The sequence below is a fragment of the Myotis myotis genome, unplaced genomic scaffold (genome assembly GCF_014108235.1).
Source record: "Myotis myotis isolate mMyoMyo1 unplaced genomic scaffold, mMyoMyo1.p scaffold_m19_p_4, whole genome shotgun sequence".
Lineage (NCBI taxonomy): Eukaryota > Metazoa > Chordata > Mammalia > Chiroptera > Vespertilionidae > Myotis > Myotis myotis.
Genome location: NW_023416346.1, coordinates 54,277,229 through 54,303,390, shown reverse-complemented (window position 1 = coordinate 54,303,390; position 26,162 = coordinate 54,277,229). Strand labels below are relative to the sequence as shown.

The following is a 26,162-nucleotide window of genomic DNA, read 5'->3' as shown; positions in this document are numbered from 1 at the left end:
AAAAAAAGAAAAGTATGGCCCCAGACATAGGAAATTGATCAAAACTATCCTGAGGAAGCACATTTGACTTTTCAGGCAAAACTTTAAATCAGTTATTATAAGTTATTCAAACAATCAAAGGAAATCATGTATAAAGAACTAAAAGAATGTTTCAAAATGCCTTGCCAAATAGGGAATAAAAATAAAAAGAAAGAAATTATAATAAAGAACCAAATAGAGATTCTGGAGTTGAAAGTATGGAAACTAAAGTAAAAAAAATACACTGGAGAGTCTCAATAGAAGATCTGAGCTGACAGAAGACTTTGAGATGGGTTGATGGCCTCATCTAAGAAAAACCATAGTGGGGAAAAAATAATGATGACAAAACAACAGAGACTCAGAAACCTATGGGAGACCATCGAGCATACAAGCATATGATGCATAAAGGAAATCTCAGAAGAAGGAAAGGGTCAAAAAGAATATTTGAAGAATTAATGGCTGAAAGTTTCCCCAAATTGATGGAAAAAATTAATTTATACTTCACAGAATCTCTATTGACTCCAAGTAAGATAAACTCAAAGAGATTTACTTTAAGTCTGTCCAAAGAGACACTTAGACATGTAGCCAAATTGTCAAAAGAGACAGATGAAGAACTAATCTTGAAAGCAGAAAGAGATACAAGACTCATCATAGACAAGGAATCCTAAGATTAACAGCTAACTTCTCTACAGGAACTATAGGGGTTAAAAGGCAGTGAAATGACATATTTGATATGCTGAAAGAAAAAGATTACCAACCAAAAAGCTATATTTCAAAACTAAATGATAATTTAAAACATTCCAAGATAAACACAAACAGAAATATCATTACTAAAAGACCTGACCTATGAGAAAAACTATAGGGAGTTCTTCAGGCTGAAATAAAAGGATACTATACAGTTACTCAAATACACACAAAGAAAGAGGATTATTAAAGTTGACTATAGGATTCTCAAAATGGCGGGAGACTAAGTGAAAGCTACATTGACACTCTTCCAGCACAAAACTGGAAATATAACTAAAATACAGAATAACCACTCTGAAATCAACTGAAGACTAGCTGGAGAGAACTCTGATAACCAAGGATGGAAAGTGGAGACCGCATAGAGACAGGTAGGAAGTGTGAAGACGCAAAAGGGCTGGCCAGGCTCCACAGACAGCAGGTAAATACTGGAGGGATAGCTCATCTGTGGAAGGTTCCAACTGAGAACTCTGGGTTCTAAACCCAAAGCTGGGCTCCCCAGCACAGAGCACAAGAACAGAAAAAGGTGCCTACATAACATCTGGCTGTGAAAAGCAACAGGGTTGCTGACAGCCATCGTGAGACAGCTGGAAATGCAGGAACCATTTTAAAGGGCCAACACATAAAATTTCACATGCAGCCGCTCACTGTGGGTTCCAGCAGAAGGAGGGCAGAGTGGACTACAGCTGTGTGAGCAGAAGCCAGGATTGGGGACTCTGGGTTTGGAGCTTGGAGGGCAGCCACCCTGATTTCCTATGCTGAGTCATTCCCTCAGGCTGTGGAGGAAATCTTTCTCCTAAAGACCTTTGCCAACCAAGTAGATTTTGCCTGTGGGGAAGGAAGTTACCCCACCCTGTTGGAAGACCTCTTGCCCACCCTGTGATCTATAGCCTGAGGCTAATCAAGTTTGAGTATCAATGGCACTGCAAACAGAGGCTGGTACATCTGGAGGCTTGGAATCTTTGCCTGATCTAATCTGGGGCCAGAGGCTAGGAAAAGCAGTCCCTGGTGGACATCTTGGTCCTTTCCAAAGTCACCCAGCCCCAGCAGAGGGAGCTACAAGGTGTGGATTGCAGATAGCTCCAAACAGGATACTCAGGGCCAATCACAAACAGTGTCTGACATTGTCCTGCACTAGAGATTGGGACTCCCAGCAGATCTCCCTAATACACAGACACAAACCCAAAAAGGGAGCCAAAATGGAGAGACAAAAAACCAAGCTCAAAATGAAAGAACAAGAGCATTTTCTAGAAGAAGAGCTAAATGAAATGGAGAAAGACATTTATTAGACACAGAGTTCAGAATAAGGATGGCAAAGATGCTCAACAGCATGAGAAGATATAGTAATTATGAAGAATGACATAGCACTAATAAAGAACACAGTGGGAGGAATACACAGCAGATTAGGAGAAGCCGAGGATCGCATTAATGAAGTAGAAGACAGGGTAGGAAAAAAAAATCACTCAATGAGAGAACCAAAAAGAAAAAAAAAAATGGAAGGACACTTAAGAGAGCTGTGGGACAATATGAAATGTAACAATATTTGTGTAATAGGTGTGCTAAAAGGTGAAGAAAGTGAGCAAGGGCTAGAGAACCATGTTTGAAGCAATAATGGCAGAAAACTTCCCTAATGTGGTGAAGGAAAAAGTCAGACAAGTACAGGAGGCACAGAGAGTCCCAAGAAAGAAGAACCCAAACAGGCCCTCACCTAGACACATAAATAAAATGCCAAAAATTTAAAAACAAACAAACACAAAAAACAGAGAATCTTAAAGGTAGCAAGAAAAAAGCAATTAGTTATATACAAAGGAGCTCCCATAAGGCTGTCAGTTGATTTTTCATCAGAAACTCCACAGCCAAAAGGAAATGGAAAGAAATACTCAAGGTAACAAAAAGTACGGATCAGAAACCAAGATTACTATATCCATCCAGGCTATCGTTCAAAACAGATGGTGAAATAGTTTCCTAGACAAAAGAAAGGCCAAAAAAGTTTATCGCTACCAAACCAGCACCACAAGAATGCTAAAGGGACTGTTGTACTGAGAAGAGAGAGAGAGAGAGAGAGAGAGAGAGAGAGAGAGAGAGAGAGAGAGAAACATAGGCATACAGAATTAAAGTGGCAACAAATAAGTACCTATCAATAATAACCTTAAATTTAAATAGATTAAATGCTCTAATCAAAAGATATAGGGTAGCTGAATGGACACAAAAACATGACCCAATTATATGCTATCTACAAGAGACCCACCTCAGAACAAAAGCCTCACACAGGATGAGTGTAGGGATGGAAAAAAATTTTCCGGGCAAACAGAAAAAAAAAAAAAAAGCTGGATAGCAACACTCATATGTGACAAAACAGACTTCAAAATGAAGACCATCACAAGAAATAATAAAGGTCACTACATCATTCCAAAGGGATCCATCCAACAATTGTATATAACCTTGGTGAACATATATGCATGAAATATAGGAGCACCTAAATATATTAAAAAACTTCTAGCCCTAGTTGGTTTGGCTCAGTGGACAAAGTCTCGGACCACAGACTGAAGGGTCCCAGGTTTGATTCTGGTCTTGGGCATGTACCTTGATTGCAGGCTCCCAGGCCCGGGGTTGGAGTGTGTGCAGGAGGCAACCAATCGATGTGTCTCTCTCACATTGATGTTTCTCTCTGACTCTCCCTCTCCCTTCCACTCTCTCTAAAAAGAAAAAAAATCAATGGAAAAATATCCTCGGGTGAGGATTAACAGAAAACAAAAACAACACACACACACACACACACACACACACACACACACACCTGTAGAGGGTTTTAAGGGAGAGACTTACAGCAATACAGTCATAGTAGGGGACTTTTAACACCCTTCTGATGTCACTGAATATCATCAAGACAATAACTTAACAAGGAAACAGAGACTCTAAATGACACACTGGATCAGGTGGATTTAATTGACACATATAGAACATTTCACCCCAAAGCTGCAGAATGTACATTCTTGTCAAGTACACATGAGTCATTCTCAAAGAAAGACCACATGTTAGGACACAAAACAAGTCTCTACAAGTTCAAGGAGCTTGAAATCATATCAAGCATCGTCTCAGATCACAAAGGAACAAAATTAGAAAGCAACTACAGTAAAACCATTAAAAAACATTCAAACACATGGAGGCTAAACAGCATGTTATTAAACAATGAATGGGTACTAATGAGATCAAGAAAGAAAGCAAAACCTTCCTAAAAACAAATAAAAATGAATACACAGCAACTCAAAATCTATGGGACGCAGGGAAAGCAGTCCTGAGAGGGATGTTTATAGCACTACAGGCCCACTTCAAGAAACAAGAAAAATTAATAATAAACTATATAACCATACAACTTAAAGAATTAGAAAGAGAACAACAAGAAAAGCCCAAAATAGGTAGGAAGGAACTAAAGATTAGAGCAGAAATAAATGACATAGAGGCTAAAAATATATTTAAAAAATCAATGAAACCAAGAGCTGGTTCTTTGAAAAGATAAACCATAGGACAGACTCATCAAGAAACAAAGAGAGAGGACCCAAATAAGCAAAATCAGAAACAAAAGAGGTGAAGTAACAACTGACACCACAGAAATACAAAGGAATATAAGAAAATACTATAAACAACTGCATGCCAATAAGCAGGTCAATATGGATGAAATGGACAAATTCCTAAAAAAAAAAAAAATACAATATTCTAAAACTGAATCAGGAAGAATAAGAAAACCTGAATAGGCCAATAAGCACTGATGAAATAGAAGCAATAATAAAAAAACCTTCCAGCAAACAAAAACTCTGGTCCAAACGAATTCACGGGCGGGGGGTCTCTAACCCCTTTTTATGAGGCCAGCATTATCCTAATTCCAAAGCCAGAGAGAGACACTACAAAAAGAGAGAACTACAGGCCAATATCCCTGATGAACACAGATGCTAAAATCCTCAAAAAATATTAGCAAGTCAGATCCAGCAATATATTAAAAAGATTATATACCATGACTAAACAGGATTTATTCCAGAGGTTCAAGGCTGGTACAATATTCACAAATCAATAACTGCATCACGTTTACATCACGTAAACAAATTGAAAGACAAAAATCATGTGATAATATCAATTTGTGCAGAAAAAGCATGTTTAGAAAAAAAATCCAACACCTATTTTTCATAAAAACTCTCAGCAAATTGGAATAGAGGGGTCATATCTCAACATAATAAAGGCCATATATAACAAAACTACAGCTGACATCATACTCAATGTGCAAAATTAAAACCATTTCCCTTAAGAACAGAACAAAACAGGATGTCTGTTTTCACCATTGTCATTAAATGTAGTACTGGAAGTCCTAGCCACAGTAATAAGACAAGAAGTAATAGAAGCCATCCAAATTGGAAAGGAGGAAGTTTAACTGTCATTATTTGCAAATGACATGATGCTGTACAAAGAAAACCCTAAAGATTCCACCAAAAACTACTACAGTTAATAAAGGAATTCAGCCATGTAGCAGGATACAAAATTAACACTCAGAAATCAATGGCATTTTAAAAAAATATATATTTCACTGATTTTTCAGAGAGGAAGGAAGAGGGGTAGAGAGTCAGAAACACCAATGAGAGAGAAGCATCGATCAGCTGCCTCCTGCACACCCCCTACTGGGGACATGCCCGCAACCAAGGTACATGCCCTTGAACAGAATTGAACCTGGGACTCTTCAGGCCACAGGACGACGCTCTATCCAGTGAGCCAAACCGGTCAGGGCAATCAATGGCATTTTTATGTACCAATAATGATTTCTCAGAAAGAGAAACTAAATAAACAATCCCATCTACCATTGCAACAAAAAATTAAGATACCCAGGAATAAACTTAACCAAGGATATAAAAGCCTTGTACTGGGAAAATGACAGGGCATTGAAAATAGAGATAAAGGAAGATATAAACAAGTAGAAGAATATATCATGTTCATGGATTGGTAGAATTTACATCATTAAAAGGCCCATACTACCCAAAGCAATCTACAAATTCAATGCAATTCCTATTGAAACATGACCAGCATATTTCTCAGATCTAGAGCAATACTCCAAAAACTTATATGGAACCAATAAAGACCCTAAATAGCTACAGAAATCTTGAGAAAGAAGAAGAAACTTGGGGGGATCACAAAACCAGATATCAAGGTATACTACAAAGCTATTGTAATCAAAACAGGCTGGTACTGGCACAAGAACAGGCATATAGATTAATGGAACAGAACAGAAACCCCAGAAATAGACCCAAACCATTACATTCAATATTTGACAAAGGAGGCAAGAACATACAATGGAGTAAAGACAGCCTCTTCTATAAATGGTGTTGGGAAAATTAGACAGATACATGCAAAAAAATGAAACTAGACCACCAACTTACACCATATACAATAATAAACTCAAAATATGCAAAAGACTTAAACATAAGTCACGAAACCATAAAAATCCTGGAAGAAACCACAGGCAGCAAAATCTCAGACATCTCTCACAACAATATGTTTGTGGATATATCTCCTATGGCAAAGGAAAGTAAGGAGAAAATAAACAAATGAAACTACATCAACATAAAAATCTTCTGCACAGCCAAAGAAACCATCAACAAAATGAAAAGGGAGAACATATTTTCCAATGATTCACCTGATAAGGGGTTAATTTGCAATATATATAGGGAACTCATACACCTTAACAAAAGGAAGACAAATAATCCAATTAAAAAATGGAATGGGTAAAGGACCTAAATCAGCGTTCTCAACCTGTGGGTGGCGACCCCTTTGGGGGGTCGAATGATCCTTTCACAGGGGTCGCCTAAGACCATCAGAAAACACATATATAATTACATATTGTCTTTGTGATTAATCACTATGCTTTAATTTTGTTCAATTTGTAACAATGAAAATACATCCTGCATATCAGATATTTACATTATGATTCAAAACAGTAGCAAAATTATAGTTATGAAGTAGCAACGAAAATAATTTTATGGTTGGGGGTCACCACAACATGAGGAACTGTATTAAAGGGTTGCGGCATTAGGAAGGTTGAGAAACACTGACCTAAACAGACACTTCTCCAAAGCAGACATACAGGTGGCCAAGAGACATATGAAAAAATGCTGAAAGTCACTGATCACCCGAGAGATTCAAATTAAAATGACAATGAGGTATCACCTCACACCTGTCAGAATAGCTACTATCAACAAATCAACAAATGACAAGTGCTGGTGAGGATGTGGAGATAAGGGAACCTTAGTTAACTGCTGGTGGGAATGCAGACTGGTGCATGCATTATGGAAAATAGTATGGAGTTTCCTCAAAAAATTAAATATGGGACCTGACCGGATTGGCTCAGTGGACAAAGCGTCAGGTCGTGGACTGAAAGGTCCCAGGTTCTATTCAGGTGGAGGGCATGTACCTTGGTTGCAGGCTTGATCCCCAGTAGGGGGTGTGCAGGAGGCAGCTGATCAATGTTTCTCTCTCATTGATGTTTCTAACTCTCTGTCCCTCTCCCTTCCTCTCTGTAAAAAGACAATAAAAATATATTTAAAAAAATTAAATATGGATCTGCCATTTGATCCAGTGATCCCACTTCTAGGAATAAAGAGACCCAAAACACCAATCAGAAAGAAAGTATGCACCCCTATGTTCATAGCAGCACAATTTATAATAGCAAAGATCTGGAAACAGCCAAAATGCCCATCAGTAGATGAGTGGATAAAATAGGTGTGATACATTTACACTATGGAATACTATGTAGCAATGAAAAAGAAGCATTTCTTACCCTTTGAGACAGCATGGAGGGACCTGGAGAGTATTATGCTAAGCGAAATAAGCCAGTCTGAAAAAGACAAGTACCACATGATCTCACTCATATGTGGAATCTACTGAACAAAATAAACCAAGGAACAAAACAGATCTAGAGATACAGAAGCATGGAACAGACTGTGGAATCTCAGAGCAAAGGTGGGGGTGGGTGGGTGTTTGGGAAGAGATCAACCAAAGAACTTATATGCATATATGCATAACCCATCTACACAGATAATAGGGTGGTGAAGGCCTGGGGTAGGGGATGGGGTGAACTAGAAGGGGTCTATGTGGGGGAAAAGAGGGAGATATGTAATACTTTCAACAATAAAGATTTAATTAAAAAAAATAAATATGTCTTTTGAAACTCAAAAACAAGTAAAAATAAAGTTGACTACATAAGTAAACATAAAAGGCAGTATAAATGTTTTATTTTTTCATTGATTTCAGAGAGGAAGGGAGAGGGAGATAGAAAAATCAGTGAGAGAGAATCATTGATTGGCTGCCTCCTACATGCCTCCTACATGCCTCCTACTGGGGATCAAGCCCAAAACCTGGGAATGTGCACTTGACTGGAACTGAACACGGGACCCTTCAGTCCACAGGCTGACGCTCTATCCATTGAGCCAAACCAGCTAGGACTAAATGTTTTTGTCTTTGTGACTATTTTTCTTGTCTTATCTGATTTATAAGATAACAGCATAAAGCAATAATTAAAAAAATGTTGATGAGCTTAAAATATATAAAGATGCAATTTCTATGAGAATAATAGCACAGGGAAGGAAGAAGAGAACAGATCTAAACAAAAACAAAGTTTTTGAATATTATTGAAATTAAGTTTGTAGTAATGAAAACTAATTTGTTTAAGCTGAGATGTTAATTATAATCCCCAGGGCAACTACTAAGAGGTTAACTTTTAAAATAGTAAAAGAGCCAAAACCGGTTTGGCTCAGTGGATAGAGCGTCAGCCTGCGGACTGAAGGGTCCCAGGTTCGATTCCGGTCAAGGGCATGTACCTGGCTTGTGGGCACATCCCCAGTGGGAGATGTGCAGGAGGCAGCTGATCAATGTATCTCTCTCATCGATGTTTCTAACTCTCTATCTCTCTCCCTTCCTCTCTGTAAAAAATCAATAAAATATATTTAAAAAATAAAATAAAATAAAATAGTAAAAGAAGCAGCAACTTAATCAAAATGGTATACACAGAATATCTATTTAACATTAAGGAATAAATGGAGTAAGAGAGGAACAAAACAAAAATACAAGACAGACAAAAACACAAATAGCAAAATGGCAGATTTTGTAAAGCCTACTTTATAAACTAACTAGAGGCCCGGTGCACAAAAATTTGTGCACTCGGGGGGAAAGGGGGGTCCCTCAGCCCGGCCTGTGCCCTCTCGCAGTCTGGGACCCCTCGGGAGATAACGACCTGCTGGCTTAGGCCTGCTCCAGGGTGGCAGAGGGCAGGCCCAATCCCTAGGTGCAGCCCCTGGTCAGGCTCAGAGCAGGGCCGATTGGGGAGTTGGGGCGCCTTCCCCTGTCATGCACAGAGCAGGGCGGATTGGGAGGTTGCAATGCCACCCTCAGTCACGCTCAGAGTAGGGCCGATTGGGGGGTTGGGGCACCGCCCCCTGTCACACTCAAGGCAGGGTTGATGGGCAGGTTGCGGCCCACCCCCTGTCACGCACAGAGCAGGGGCAATCAGGGGTTTGGGGCGCTGCCCCCTGTCACTCACAGAGCAGGGCCCATCAAGGGGGTTGGGGCTCCGTACCCTGTCACGCACAGAGCAGGGTCGATCAGGGGGTTGGGGAGCTCCCCCCTGTCACGCACAGAGCAGGGCTGATAGGGGAGTTGGGGCGCCGCAAACTGTCACAATCAGGGCAGGGCCGATGGGGAGGTTATGACTCTACCTCTTCACACACAGAGCAGGGCCCGTGGGGGGCGGTTGGGGTGTCGCCCTCTATCACCCACAGAGCAGGGCCGATCAGGGGGTTGGGGCGCCACCACTGTCACACTCAGGGCAGGGCCAATGGGGAGGTTATGGCTCTACCCCGTCACACACAGAGCAGGGCCCGTGGGGGGGGTGGGGGGGTTTGGGCACCGTCCTCTGTCACACTCAAGGCAGGGTCAATGGGGAGGTTGTGGCGCCATCCCCTGTCACGCACAGAGCAGGGCCAATCAGGGGGTTGGGGCACTGCCCCCTGTCACTCACAGAGCAGGGCCCATCAGGGGGGTTGGGGCTCTGTACACTGTCACACACAGAACAGGGCCGATCAGGGGTTTGGGGCGCCGCCCTCTCTCACCCACAGAGCAGGGCCGATCAGGGGGTTGGGATGCCGCCACTCTCACACTCAGGGTAGGGCCGATGGGGAGGTTATGGCTCTACCCCATCACACACAGAGCAGGGCCCGTGGGGGGGGGGGGTTGGGGCGCCGCACCCTGTCACACACAGAGCCGCAGGGCGATCAGGGGGTTGGGGAGCTCCCCCCTATCAGGTACAGAGCAGGGCTGATCAGGGGGTTGGGGCGCCTTCCGCTGTCACGAACAGAGCAGGGTGGATAGGGAGGTTGTGGCCCCGCCCCATCACACACAGAGCCGCAGGGCGATCAGGGGGTTTGGGTGCTGCCCCCTGTCACACTGATCCCGGTGCCGGGAGGCCTTGCGGCTCCACTGATCCCGGTGCTGGGAGGCATATTACCCTTTTACTATATAGGGTAGAGGCCTGGTGCACGGGTGGGGGACGGCTGGTTTGCCCTGAAGGGTGTCCTGGATCAGGGAGGGGGTCCCCACTGCGGTGCCTGGCCAGCCTGGGTGAGGGGATGATGGCTGTTTGCAGCTGGTCACACACCCTTCAGGGTGGGGGTCCCCACTGGGGTGCCTGGCCAAGCTGGGTGAGGGGCTGAGGGCTGTTTTCAGGCTGGGAGTGACTGAAGCTCCCAACCACTCCTTTTTTTCTTTTCTTTTTTTTTTTATTCTGGGCCAGCTTTAGCTTTGAGGCTTGGCTCCTGCTCTTAGGTCTCCGCTGCTGAAAGTAGGTTTCTGGCCTTTGCTTACAATGTTGCAATCCTGTTGGCTGAAGCCGGCGGACGAAAGCAGGTTTCTGGGGTTTTGTTTAGCTTCTATATTTGTTACATAGTTGCTTAGAGTTGCAGCCCAGAGGCCTGCAGCGGCAGGCGGGGAACGTTGGAGTCCTCCGTCACTGAAGCAAGCAAGCCTCATGTTAGTTTCAAGCTGCCTGGCTGCCCGCCGCCATCTTGGCTGGCAGTTAATTTGCATATTGCCCTGATTAGCCAATAGGAAGGGTAGCGGTCATACGCCAATTACCATGTTTCTCTTTTATTAGATAGGATTCCAATACATCCTATAAAATAAGAGAGAAACATGTAAATGGACCATCCCTCCGCTACGGTCAACAGCCAACCAGGAATGAGTATGCAAATTAACCCAACAAAGATGGTGGGTTAATTTTCATAAACAGGTGCCGGGTGGAGAGCAGAGTGGGAGAGCTGGCAGAGAGTAAAACAGCTTGGGGAACTTGGCTCCCCAAGCCTCCAGACAGAGAGCAGAGAGGGAGAGCTGGCAGCTTGGAGGACTTGACAGAGTGGGAGGCCGTGGGATGGAGACAGAGCAGGAAGGGAAAACCAAGAGCATGGGGAGCACCAGGAATTCTGGAAATAGTGGTTCTGGTGGCAGCCCCAGGACTAGAAGAGGAAGCCCAGAGCGCAGGGAGCACCAGGAATGCTGAGAATCGTAGTTCTGGTGGCAGATGGATCTCCTAGACACGAGAGCAGCAGTTCTCAACCTGTGGGTCGTGACCCGTTTGGGGATTGAATGATCCTTTCACAGGGGTCGCCTAAATACATTCTGCATATCAGATATTTACATTATGACTCATAACAGTAGCAAAATTACAGTTATGAAGTAGCAACGAAAATAATTTTATGGTTGGGGGTCACCACAACATGAGGAACTGTATTAAAGGGTTGAGGCATTAGGAAGGTTGAGAACCACTGCTCTAGAGCAAAGTGAGCCCAGAGCAAGTCACTGTTGCGGTGGGGGATGGAGGGAAAGCAAAGGTGAGAGACATAAGTAAAATCAGAGCATCTAGGAAAAATTAAAGGGAAGATATCCTAAAACTTTCAGGAAATCTCCACCAATGAAGCAAAGAAAACAAAAATGCCTCTATTATTCTGTGACCAACAAACCAAACTGGGTTGGGGATCTCAGACAATTCGCTCATATGATTGCAAAGACAGAGAGAAACTTCCAGATTGGAGAGGGCTCCCCTTAGGGCTCTCAGATTGGAGAGGGTGCAGGTCGGGCTGAGGGACCCACCCCCATCTTCGTGCACCAGACCCCTAATCTACACTAATAAAAGAGAAACATGCAAATTGGTGTCACTCTACTACGCTACCCAGCCAATCAGAGTGGCTATGCAAATTAACCCAACAAAGATGGTGGTTAATTTGCATACTCAGGCACAGAGCGAAGACTGAAGACTGGAGACTGAAGACTGAAGAGGCTTGGCTTCTCTGCTGCGGCCAGACCAAATGCCTGGGTCCCAGGTGCCAGAGGAAAACCGGTGCCGGCAACCAGAGGAGGGAAGGCCTATTGCACGAATCTCTTTGTGCAACGGGCCTCTAGTTAAATATAAATGAAGTAAACACTCTACTCAACTGAACAATATCCTACCTAGGAAACATAATCCAAAAAAGAAACATAATCTAACTATATGCTGTCTACAATTTAGAATTTTTTAAAAGGTTGAAAGTAAAATGATGGACAAAGCTATTCAATGAAAAAAAGAATCAAAGAGAGCAGGGTAAAAGAATTTTGAGTATTCTCTCGTTTTTCCTCGGTAAGTTTAGCTTAAGAAATGTGAATTTTGTTGCTCTTTCCAAAAAAAAACAACACACAACTTTTGGTTTGTTGGTTTTCTCTATTTTTTCAATTCTCTATTTCATTTATTTTGCCTCTAAACTTTTTATTTCTTTCCTTTAGTTTGATATGAGTTTAGTTTGCTCTTCTTTTTGTGGTTTATTTTTTATTTTATTAAGACTTTATTTTCTTAGAGAAGTTATTGGTTAGCAGCAAAATTGAAGGGAAAGTACAGAAATTCCCCACAGTCCCCTGTCCCTACACATGCATAGCCTCATCTATTATCAATATCTCCCATTAGAGTGGTATATTTGTTACAAATAATGAACTTACACTGGCACATCATAATTTACCCAGCCTATAATTTGCATTATGGTTCACTCTTGGTGTTGTACATTTTTATGGGTTTGGCCAAATTTTTATAGCTTCTTAGAATAGAAGTTTTGGTTAGTAATTTGAGATCTTTCTTTTTTACTAATATGGGCATTTTCACCTTTTAAATATCCCCTTAAAATACTGCTTTTACTGCATTTCATAAGTTATGATATGTTATGTTTGGTTTTACTCATTTCAAAGTATTTTCTAATGCCCTTTGGGACTTTATTGATCAACTGATTATTCAGTAGCGTTATTTAATTGCCACATATTTTTAGATTTCTTAATTTCCTTCTATTATTATTTTTTATTATTTATTTTAGAGAGAGAGGAAGGGAGAGAGAGAAGTAGAGGGAGAAACACTGATTGGTTGCCTCCTGTATGCATCGCAACCAGGGATTGAACCTGCATCCTAGGTATGTGCCCTGACCGGGAATCAAACCCGCAATCTTTTGGTGTACAGGATAATGCTTCAACTAACTGAGCCTTAGCGGCCAGGGCAATGTCCTTCTATTATTGATTGCTAATTTCATTCCACTGTGAATGGAAGTGGTGAGAGTGAACATTCTTGCCTTATTCCTGATATTGAGGGAATTTTTTTCAATTTTCCACCATTAATTATGATGTTCATTATTAATACTAACATATAGCCAGATTTCTGGTAAAAATGCAAAGGCAAGTAAATGGAAAAAGAATACTCTTTTCAACAATTAGCGCTAGAACAATTGGACATACATAGGCAAAAAAGTAAAGCTCAACCTAACCCTCACATCTTATACAAAGTCAAAATGAATCATAGATCTAAATGTAAAATATACAACTATAAAACTGTTAGAAGAAAACAAAGGAAAAATATTTTTCATAATCTGGTATTAGAAAGAGTTCTTAGGCATGTGAAAAATAAACCATGATCCATGAGAGAAAAAATTTGACAAACTGTATTATCTCAAAATTTAAAACATTTGCTGAAGCAAAAAAGTTGTACACTGAAAACTACAGAATGTTGCTGAGAGAAATTAAAGACACAAACAAATGTAAAGACATCCCATGTTCATGGATTGAACACCTAATATTGTTAAGATGTCAATATTACCCAAAGTGGTCTATAGGTTCAATATAATCTCTACCAAAATCCCAATGACAATTTTTGCAGAAATAGGAAAAGCTATCCTAAAATTCATATGGTATTTCAAGGGGCCACAAATAGTGAAAACAATTTTTAATAAGAACAAAATTATTGATTTCAAATCTATAGTAATTAAAACAGTGTGGCACTGCTTCAAAGACAGAAATATAAACCAATGGAATACAATGGAGAACCTCTCATATTAATGGTCAAATGATTCTCAGAGATGGTGCTAAGTCCATTTAATGGGGAAGAACAGTCTTCAACAAGTAGTACTGGAAAAACTAAATACCAACATTTAAAAAATGAAGTTGGACCTTTTATCTTATACCATACACAAAAAGTAACTCAAAATGAACTAAAGACCTAAATGTAAGAGCTAAAAATATAAAACTCTCAGAAGATAATACAGGAGAAACGCTTTATGATATTAGATTTGGCAGTGATTTACTGGATATGACAGCGAAAACACAAGTAACAAAAGAAAATATTGAGAAACTGGACTTCATAAAAAATAAAAACTTTTGTGCATCAGAGGACACTATCAACAGAGAGAGAAGGCAACCCAAGGAATTGGAGAAAATATAGGCAAATCATAAATCTGATAAAGGATCAATGTCCAGAATATATAAAGAACTCCTACAACCCAACAACAAATAGACAAACAACCTATTTAAAAAATAGCAAAGGACTTAGACATTTCTCCAAAGATATACAAATGTCCAAAAAGCACATGAAAAGATGACCAACATCACTAGTCATTAGGGAAATGAAAAACAAAACTGTAAGGAACCTAGCTGGTGCGACTCAATGGTTGAGCATCAACATATGAACCAGGAGGTCACAGTTCGATTTTTGGTCAGGGCACATGCCTGGGTTGTGGGCTTGATCCCTGGTGGGTGGTGTGCAGGAGGCAGCCAATCAATGATTCTCTCTCATCATTAATGTTCCTATCTTTCTCTCCCTCTCCTTTCCTCTCTGAAATCAATAAAACTATATTTTTAAAAAACTATAAGGAAATACCACTTCACACACATTAGGATGGCTAGTCTAAAAAAATAAATAAAAGAAAGTAAGTGTTGGCGAGGGTATAGAGAAACTGGAATCCTTGTACATTGCTGGTGGGAAGGCAAAATGATATAGCCTCTATGGAAACCAGTGGTGATTACTCAAAAGATTAAATAAACATAGAATTACCATATGATCCAGCAATTCTACTTCTGGGTATTTACTCAAAAGAATGGAGAGCAGTTACTTCAACAGATACTTATACATCCAGGTTCATAGCAGCATTATTCACAATAGTCAAAAGGTAGAAGCAAAATAAGTGTCTATTGACAGATGAATGGACTAAAAAAACATGGTGTATCCATACAATGGATTATTATTCAGCCTTAAAAAAGGAAATTCTGATATATGCTACAACATGAATAACCTTGAAGACATTATGCAAAGTGAAAAAAGGACAAATACTGTATAATCCCACTTACATGAGGTACCTAGTGTAGTCAATTCATAGAGACAGAAAGAACAGTGGTTGCCAGGGGCTGAGGAGAGGGGAGAAAGGGGAGTTAGTGTTTAATGGGTACACAGTTTCAGTTTGAGAAGATGAAAAAGTTGTGTAGATGGACAGTGGTGATGGTTGCACAACAATGTGGATATACTTAATGCCACAGAACTGAACACTTAAAAAAAATGGTTAAAACAGTCCATTTTAGTAAGGTATATTTTACCATAATAAAAATTTTGTTCTATAGAAGATAGTGTTAAAAGAATGAAAAGACATACTACATATTGGGATAAAATATTTGCAAATCAGATATCCAACAAAGAATCGTGTTTAAAATATATAAGGAACTCTCACAAGTCATCAGGAAGAAAATAAATAACCGAATTAAAAACAGCCAAAGATGTGAACAGACACATCAGCAAACAGGATATAAGGATGGCAAATAAGCATATGAAAAGATGTTCAACATCATTAGCCACCAAGGAAATGCAAATTAAAACTACAATGAGATACCACTTCACAGCTAATAGAATAAAATAAGTACCAACAATACCAAATGCTGACAAAGATGCAGAGCAACTGGAACTCTCATACATTGCTGGTGGGAATGCAAAATGATTCAGCCACTCTGGAAAATGGTTTGGCAGGTTCTTATAAAGTTAAACAAGCACTTACCATATGACCCAGTAATCCCACTCCTAGATATTTTACCTTGGAGAAATAAAAATTTTATGTTCACACAAAAACCTGTACAAGAATGTTCACATCAGTATTATTCATAATCACCATAACCTGAAAACAGCTCAAATATACTTCAATGGGTGAATGAATAAACAAACTTTGGAACATCCATACAATGGAACACTACTCAGCAAAATGAATGAACTACTGATACACACAACTTGCATGAATTTCAAAGGCATTACACTGAATGAAAGAAGCTACTCTCAAAAGATTATATATCTTGTGATTCCATTTGTATGATATTCTATAAAAGACAAAACTACAGTGATGGAAAACAGATCAGTGATTGCCAGAGATTATGGGTGGAGTTGGGGTGACTACCAATGGACAGTATGAAGAAGTTTTAGGGTGATGGAGCTGTTCTTTATCCTGACTGTGGTGGTGATTACATGAATCTACATGATTTACATGCTTTACAATTCACAGAATTGTCCACCCCCCAAAATCATTGTAAGTTCATTTAAAAAATAAAAGAAAATATTAGCTATTATATCATCATCATCATCATCATCAATATTTATACTTTACTGAATAATAAAAATATTCAGAATTACTTGTGAAATAAGATGTAAAAATTATTAAGGTTGTTTTATGTCTGGTACAATAACTTAAAGGTATAGAGAAAAAAACTCAACAACACTAAATGTAAAAGCTTTACAACTTCTTCTAGCTCCTCTCTTTAATATTCTATATCAGAATAATATGCTACCTCTGGATAATTTCCTATAAACATTGTCATATACTGGATAAGGAATTAAATAAACACTCAACTTAGAAGTCTGGGACCCTAGGTTACATTCCTAAATCTAACACTGTAAGAAAACTCTTAACTTGCCTTTTGTGCCTAATTTTATCTTCCTCTTCATTGAGGTCATGTACTTGTCTGCACTTGTCTTTTTGTGGTATGCTGTGAAGGTTTAAAGTAAGGAGTTTCAAAGATAGGAAAAACAGATTCATATACTACCCACCCACCCCCAAATACCAGGCACTGCTCTGATTCACATGTATTACCTCAACCTTCTGAACAATCCTACTATATAGCTACTATTAATATTGTCACTTCACAAAGAAACTGAAGCACAGAGTGGTAACTTGCCCAAAATCTTAAAGCACCAGAATTAAGTGGGGCACCAGAATTTTCCCATGAGTCTGCCTCCAGGAATCTGCCTCCAGAACCCATGTCCTTAATCAGTTCGTATTAATGCCTCTCTACAAAAGGCTATTCCTTTGTTTTTGTTTTTGTTTTCCTTCCTTCACCACTGCTCTTCCATGTCTATGGTATCTAACAAATCATTCATTCATTCTCATGGCTTTACTTCTGATCTAAGCATAGATGATTCCCAATTCTATAGATCTAGTTCTGAACTCTCCCTTGAGCTTCATTGTTGCATTTCTAACTGCCTCCTCAATATCTGCATTTAATGAACCTGCCATTCTCACTAATTCAACACGTTCAAAATCAAACTCATTATTTTCCTCAAAATTTCCCCATAAAAGCTTTCTTAATTTTGACAATTAAGTCACACAGCCTTGAAACACCTGGATTACCTTTGACACTCTTCTTTATTGACTGTCCTCCTTCAGCCTCAGTCAACAAGTTTTACCAATTCTTACTTTGTAATGTCTCTTACAATCATATCTACCTCTTTTTAATTCCACTGCCATCATTCTAGTCCATATCTTCATGTCTAAGGACTGTATTACCTCTTAAATCATTTCCTCTGCTTCCATCTCTTTCTCTCTCTCATCATACAGGATGGGGCAAAAGTAGGTTTACAGTTGTGAATATGTAAAACAGTTTATTCTTGTATTATTATTTATTAAGTATTGTATTATTTTCCATATAAATCTACTTTTGCCCCACCCTGTATTTCTTGGTCACCAGATTAATCATTTTCAAATACTGCGTTTCTCATGTTACTCCTGGTTCAAAAACCTTTAACCATATCCAAACTAACTAACTGAATAACTAACTCTGTATAGGTCTATACTGTCTACCACAGAAAGGTCAAAAATTTTAGCTACCTTGTCTCTCACAACATCCCCGAACACACCATAGTGCTCACAATATCTGCTGTGATGCCTTTCCCTCTCCACCCTAAAGAATATAGCATTAAAAGAACATTTAAACCTTACCTCCAAGAGGACTTCTTTAGTCATGCCAATGCACAGTAGCCTTTTCCTCCTCTGAACTCCTACAGCACTTTACAACTGTATCTAGCATTGTTAGTAAAATGTCCTGTTTCTCTCAAACCAGACTGTAATTGGCTTAATGTTGGGAACCATTTCTTAAACTTCTGTGCACCTTACACAGTGCCTAGCAAAACTTATCTGTTACACTCATTCTTTCTGGTTAAGACACAGACCATTTCTCTATAGATTTTGTGCTAATTTACAGTTCAGTCTAAAAACTTTTACAATCTAGCCTCACCTATCTTTCTAGTGTCATCTCCTGTAATTAATTCCCTGCCAAGTCCTATACTGCCTGCCACACTGACCTTTTCATTGTTCCCAGGTCCTTTCACAATCCTGTTCCTATTCACCTATTATCTGTAATGTCCTCTGCATCTTGTTAACCTGACAAATCTCTGTTAACCCATCAGGACTTAGAAATGTCAACTCCTGACTCCCCCAACTAGACTTGAGGCTCTATGTTCTGTGCTCCCTCAGCATTTTCTTCACATGTCTACAAATAGCAACTGAACTGCAACTAACTCTGAACATATTTGTCTCTCACACATTCCTAAAGAGTAGTGAAAGTTTGTCTTTCCCCTACCCACTTCACTAACTCCTCTTATTTAATGCGCTAATGGTAAATCTCTCTCTCTTAGTGAAAGAACACATCAGTGGTGATCACATACCTTGGTAGTAAAGAGCCTTAAGGAAGGAGTGACGATCAGCACCCTGAAATAAAGATTTTTCTATTTCCATTTCTCGCCGGGTCAGCTGTTTGCTTTTAGCAAATCTCTGTGGCAGGCAAAGGATGCGCTGACGCTCTGAGATCCTTTCTTCAATATCTTGAAGGCAGTGCTGTATTGCTTCAGGGGTTGCCCTCAGTCTCGTCCTCTGAAATCAGAGAAATGAGAGGGCATATATCATAGAGGACATACCCTTAAAGGGATGGTCTGATACTTAAAGAGCAATGATGATCAAGGCCCAGAATGAGTATTTACAGATACGGTAGCTAATCAGTCAAGGGATAGTTTCTCTTTTCCCAAGGTCCCTGTCCTAGGAATCAAAGAAGATTCAAACAAAAAGCTTAGTTTTGTGAGAATTAAAAATAAAAAGGTTCTCAGTGCCAAATGAAGAGATATTGCTCTGCACTTTTCAGAAAAAAATTGCCCCACTCACCTTTTCACCTGAAACATGGCTCTTCCAGATCAAGATTTCTGTTTCATTGAGCCCTAGTTCCCTGAGGGCAGCAATTTCCTGGTCCTTCTCATGCAATGTTTGAAACTGGGACAAAGTCATAGTTCCGGCTGCTTCCTTCCCAAAGGGCTTATACATAGTACCAGGAGCAAAACTCTCTTTCTTAGACACACATCTGCAAACCAAGAATGAAGAGAGTAAGAACATCTTCAAATTACAATTCACAGAAATAGGGCTCACCATTAAAAGAGGCACAATGAAACTCATCGGCAATTTCTCTCTCATGTCCTATTTCTAGGCTGAAGTGCCACTGTTACCAATATGGAACTCCACCAATACTCCCCTCATCCAGGACTAATAAATGACTGAATCAAATATTTGATTATTGAGTATTTACTATACATCAGACACTATGCTGGGTATTGAGGATTTAACAGTTTAAAAGATAAAAATGGTTTCTGCTTTTGTGGAAGAACAGTAGAAGGAGAGGCAAGTAAACAGGCAATGATAATATTGGGTTGTAAGTGCTATGTATGTTAAGGGAAGACATAGGAAAGATACTTAGCATATATGTAGTAGAATATGGGAGGATCTGCAGAGGAAAAGACATAGAAGAAAAACCCTGCCTAATACGTAGAAGTTTGCCAAGGAACAGGGGGTGGGAGAGGAGTGTTGCATCCAGACTTTAAAAGGGGTCACCTGGAGGTTAAGGTCTATGATACTTTACCTGTTTGCAAAATCAATACTTACTCCTCAATGGAGACAGAGGTGTCAAGTTGATGCTGAAGGAGGCTTTTCAGCTGCCTCTCCCCTTCTGTTTCTAACTCTTCCAGGACATGATCATCACTCTTCACACAGCTGTTTACCCTGGAGTAGATATAGGGACACATACAGAGAGCAGAAGAGATAGTGAAACCTCAAAATCAATTTTTTACCTATATTATCTACCTTTGGTGACCCCATTTGTTCAAAGATCCTTCTCTAACAATCCTTTGCACTTTATATTCATTCCATAAACATTTATTAAATACCTACTTACACACAAAACATTGTAAGGCACTGATGGAGTCAAAGGTACTCAAACATAGTCCCTATCCTCAAGGAGTTTGCAATTTATTTAGGGAGAGGAAATATATAGGTGTGTATGTATTGTGTACATGTGCCTGGAAAGGAGGGGAAAGTAAGGGAGGAGAGAGGAGAATGACAATACAAAGAAGCATATGCCAAATTAGTAGGAGTTCACAGAAGAAAGAAATAACTGGGAATCAGGAGGGTAAAATGAAGACTTCTTAAACTGGCATTTAAAGGACTGGGTATGATGAAAGGAAGAAAAGGGACAGCAAGTATGAGATGTTCTGGGGATTAACAAGAAGTTCAATTTAGCTGACATTCAAGTATGGGCTAACTGGGGGATAATCTTGGAGGGGTAATTAGACTCAGATCTTGTGTGGCCTTAAATACACCAATTAAGGGGCCTGGATCTTAATGTATAGGTATTAGAAAGTAATTTATTAGGCAGTTAAGTGGCATGGTACAAGTGATGGTTTAGGAAAAAGAATGTGGTTATAACATGCCTTATGGATTAGTAGGAAAGAAACCAAAAGAACTAGCTGGAAAACTTATCAAGGATAAGAGGACAAAAGTCCAAAGTGAAGTGGTAACAGGGGACAGAAATGAAGAGTTAGATGAGAGAGGCCTTTTGAAAATAGGGTAAAAGATAAGTAAAAGATAACCTCCAAATTTCAAACTGAGAGAACAATGGTACCAATGAAGGAAAGAGGAAGCTCCAGGTGAAATAGTTTGGAAAAAGGGAACATCAGTATTGTTTTAGCCATGTTGGGTCAACTACCTATTACAATGGAAACACCAGGAATATTCAAAGACATATTGAGTCTGAGGTGACAGTATAAGTGATATTAGCTAAAAGGGAAGTGAGATATGGGAGAAATATTGCACAGGTAAGTATCAGGCTGAACATGGAAATATCAAGTCATCTCTAGTGTCAGAATCTGGAGCTGTGAAAAGGAGATCTCCAAAGGAAAAAGCATAGAAACAAATGTGAAAGGGATCATAACATTATATAGCCTAGGCCAGTGATGGTGAACCTTTTGAGCTTGGCGTGTCAGCATTTTGAAAAACCCTAACTTAACTCTGGTGCCGTGTCACATATAGAAATTTTTTGATATTTGCAACCATAGTAAAACAAAGATTTATATTTTTGATATTTATTTTATATATTTAAATGCCATTTAACAAAGAAAAATCAACCAAAAAAATGAGTTCGCATGTCACCTCTGACACGCGTGTCATAGGTTTGCCATCACTGGCCCAGGCACTACTGTATAGAAATCTAGGTAATGCTAACATGAGCCAACTAACCATAAATAACTTAAAACACCAGAGTATAAAGAAATAGCAGAATTATTTTAGGCAACAACAGATTATAAAAGACAAAAAAACAAAAAAACAAAAATTGAGCTAACTCCATGAGGAAAATAAATATTAAAATACCTTATAAAATAGTCCTTTATTATTGGGACCTAGGAAAAGTATCCCTCATAATTATAAGCAAGATTCTCATGCTCTAGAAAGACTTATACCTATTTTGGGAAATAGGTATAAGTCCCATTTGTTAAAATATCCTTAGGCCCAGGGTTTTAAAAATCCCTTCTAAGTATCCTAATTTTTATTTATTATTTAGAATTCAGAAAGTTTTTGCTAAGTTTAAAGTGGCTTTGAAATGAGTAAACCATAGCTAAATACTCAAAAAGAAATGTTGAGTAAAAAAAGCAAGTTACATAAAAATGTATACAATGTGTCCATCTATGTAAAGTTGAAAAATGGATAAAACAAGCAATATTTTGTTTAGGGATAAAATCATAAGTCATAAAACTATTTTTTTTTAAAGAAAGGGAATGATAAGCACAAAATTCTGAATAATGGTCCCCTGAGGAGGGAGAGAGGAGAAGTAATCTGGGAGGGAAACTGGGGACTTCTAAGGTACTAGTAATGTTCCAGGTCTAAAGCTTGTAGTGGGTATGAGTCTATTATTATTCTTTAAACTTTATATATACATTATTTTGCATGTATGAGACATATCACTAGAAACATTTTTTTAAAGTCATTTTGAGGCAGGGAAAATCAGAACCAGTTTCTTAAAAGACACAGAAACTGACAGTTGCAGGACAGCATAGTATCAGTAAGAATTGTAAATATACAGCCCTATTCCAGAGCGATTATTCTACTTGCAGAGTGGATACAAAACTAATTTGAGAATCCTTAGAAAAGGCTTGTGGATTAATTGGGAAGCTCAGGCTTTCAACAATGACCAGCCAAATTAAAGCTGCCATTTCCTGCAGAACCAGTAGGGGGAACTGCTCGCACCAAGTGCCTTTCTTTTCCTATGACATTGAATCGGTTTTGCCTTCTAAATTTGTAGAAACAAAGTATCAAAGTATGACTTACTTTAAGATTTGAAAACGTTACATGCCCGCGTTTTCTTTAATACACAAACCCTGCAAATAAAGGCGCCTACCCAGGTCCCCTTTCTGTAGTATTAGGAGGAGCTGGCCTGGGTTTCTCTGGCACGAGGCATTAGTCGGCCAAGACTCTAGCACCTGGGTGGGTCCATTTGCAATAGGAAGAAGCCACAGCATGTGTCCGGCTCCAGGGGACCCGCGCCGGGGCTTAGATGCCTGGGCTGAAAGGTCATTTCTGTAGGAACCGGCAGCGGCGGCGGTCCTTCCTGAACTTCGCCCAGGAGGCCTGCCTAGCCCGTCTCCTCTGCTCCCTTTTGTCTTCCCTCTCACACGAAACCGCATCCCGAGAACGTGACATACCCCACACACAAAGTAATAAAAGCCATTTAAGTGAAAAGGTAAAACAGAGTTCCCATCGCCGCCTGCTCACACAAGCCCTTACCTCTTCATGTTTCCACAGGCCCTTTTCTCTAACTTGGATAAACAGGCCTCGGACTTCAAGTCCCAGAATTCTGCGCAGCCAACTCTGAGGGGATTGTGGTGGAGTGCGGGGCTCTGGGAATTGTAGTAGCGCAGAGCTAAAGAAAGGGAAAGAGAAAGTACGTAACGTATTGAGTAACTGGTATGTTGTAAATTGTTCAAATATTTCTCTTAAATTGTTTGGAGGTTAAAGGCAACACCCAAAATATCCAGCTCATAAACTTAAGAGTAATCTTTGACTTCTTGACCCTCTCATTCGGTATCACTAAATCCTGGCGCCCCCAATTTCCCTCAAATGTGTCCTTACTAGCCTGCTTCGGCTTCCAAGGACTTATTATCTGGCCTACCTGCTGTTTCCAGTGGAGCCTCTGGTCCGTCCTGTGTAACCACAATGATCAGACACAAGTTTGACATCTCTTGCGCTAATGGTTCTCCTCTATCTGTAACAGAGGCTTAAAAGACATGTACTTCTGGAGAATCAGAAATCCATATGTACTCAGGCTCGTGAACGTTTTAATTATTGTGAATCAAGAAAGGGATACAGCATATTTGTTAAGAGCATGGGCTCTTAGTTCCCAGAAATGGAAATACTAGTGTTCTTAAGTATATGAAAAAAAAGATGTTTGATCTCACAAGATGGAAATTTCAAAGTACACTGACTATGAAACAACTGACTTGTAATCCTCAAAGCTGTCAAGTTAATGAAATACGTGAAAAGTCTGAGAAACTGTCCCAGACAAATGAATCAAAGGAGACATGGTGATGATTAAATGCAATGTGGTATCCTGGATTAGAAAAAGGGCCCTAGGTAAAAAAGGAAATATGAATAAACTTGCACTTTAGTTAATGATAAGGTTCATGAATTGTGACAAATATACCAGTTATGTTAAGATGATAACATTAAGGGAAACTGAGTGGAGGTATATGGAACTCTGTACTATGCAACTTTTCTGTAAACCTAAAACTGTTAAAAAAATAAAGTTTATTTTTAAAGCGCACACTATAGTAACCTACCAGATTGGTAAACATCCATAAGTTTGAGAACGCACTTGTTTTGCTGAGATCATGGGGAAATAGGCACTCTTAATACATTGCTAGTAGGAACATAAATTGGTACAACCTTTGTGGAAGGCAACTGTAATTATAAATGCTCATTCCCTTTAGCATAGCAATTGATTGTGTGTGAATGCTCACCTGGAAAATGGGATTAATACCTCAGAATAGAGTGACTATAAAGTAATATACAAAACTATGGTTTTAAAATCACTTGACAGGATGGCCATCTATGAATAAATATTCCAATAGGTTATCCAATAGGTTCAAATGTATTCAAACTAGCTGTATTGCCATGGTCAAGTTAGAAGATAAAACCAAACAGCAGCTTCTGGAAGACATTGTACTTTCTATCCTGGGAACTACTAAAAGATCAAAAATCTCATGGGAAGTATTAGTGTGGGTTATATCATAGCCTACACCAAGCAAATCCTATATGGTGCTGGGGCTGAATTCTGCCGCTCAACCAAAATGTCTAATTGAAAAATTAATCAATAAGGAAATGGAAAAATACACCAAGGTTGATAGTGTGTTTATTCCTTGGGAAAGTGGCAAAGGGTGAAACAAAACTATACTAACCACCACATCAGACTTGTATACAACTTCTAATGCACACTACATTAGAAATGCACTAGGTGGGATGGGTGGAGAATGAATGGCGAAAAAGATATATTCACATAGGCTGAAATTGCAACTAGATAGCAAGGTCATAAGAAAGTGTTCTATGTGCCTGCGTATGACTGTAGCCAGCCCAAGTGGTAGGTACCAAGGACAAACATTCAGAAAATTACACTAGGTGGAACATCAGGCTATTTCTAGCTCTGCCAAACTTATTAACTGTGGAATAATAGCTATTCTGTTTCCCATGGCATCCCTCTCCCTACTTTAAAAGGATATCAGACAGTATATAAAAAACTTTGAGATTTCTAGATGTTATTCACAGGCACAGAGATATTAGTATGAGGTTATTTCACCCCTAGAAGAATTTATGACAAACTGAAAAATATGCCTCATTTGTCGTTCTGACAATTAAACAAGTTGTTTAATTAAGCCAGAAGTTCCTCCTTAAAATAGACATATTTTCAGGATTTGTTCTTTTTGAGCACTTTGTTCATAGCACACTTCTGATGAATACATTATGAAGCAATTTATAGATATGGAAGAAGATGCTAAAACCAAAAATCTTTCCTTGAAGAAGGATAGGATCACTCATCTAATATGAGATAGCATAAATGCTGTTATACAGCATCTTTTTCAAAAAACAAAAAAGTAGTCAAGCACTGGGAAAGTGTAAACATGACAAATTAAAAAATTCTCCTTCATATAATTTCAGCTGGTCTTTAACAATGATTAGAGGGGCTCAAGATTTCATCACCTTACATAAATGCTGCCTTAAAATTACTGGCAAAAATAGGTTATTTCTCATCTTTTAATTAATATTTGTTCAAAAGTGTCATGTTGAACCAGAGTCAGGAGGAACCTTAAAGATAATTAAGTCCAAGGCTCCAGATTCCAAACAGTACCAGTAAATTTTGCAGTGTTACCTTATTAA

At 39.3% G+C, this 26,162-nt stretch overlaps 1 protein-coding gene across 4 annotated transcripts in view; it reads right to left on the bottom strand.

Moving 5' to 3' along the window:
• RBM41 (RNA binding motif protein 41) overlaps positions 1 to 24,080 on the bottom strand; it is a 79,622-nt gene extending 55,542 nt beyond the window's left edge. For 2 of the 4 annotated variants that reach the window (XR_004966973.1, XM_036305397.1), the window contains exons 1-5: positions 23,905 to 24,078; positions 23,520 to 23,655; positions 20,349 to 20,465; positions 19,581 to 19,773; positions 19,091 to 19,295 (exon numbers count right to left, since the gene is read on the bottom strand). Coding sequence is in view for 3 of the 4 variants with exons in the window: in XM_036305397.1 (XP_036161290.1) it covers positions 19,091 to 19,295; positions 19,581 to 19,773; positions 20,349 to 20,465; positions 23,520 to 23,655; positions 23,905 to 23,971 (718 nt within the window). In the remaining variant the exon portion in view is untranslated. Of the gene's footprint in view, positions 1 to 17,064; positions 17,137 to 19,090; positions 19,296 to 19,580; positions 19,774 to 20,348; positions 20,466 to 23,519; positions 23,656 to 23,904 lie in introns of all 4 variants that reach the window. The other 2 variants (XM_036305399.1, XM_036305398.1) reach the window with 2 other exon arrangements.
• Between the last annotated feature and the right edge of the window lie 2,082 nt (positions 24,081 to 26,162).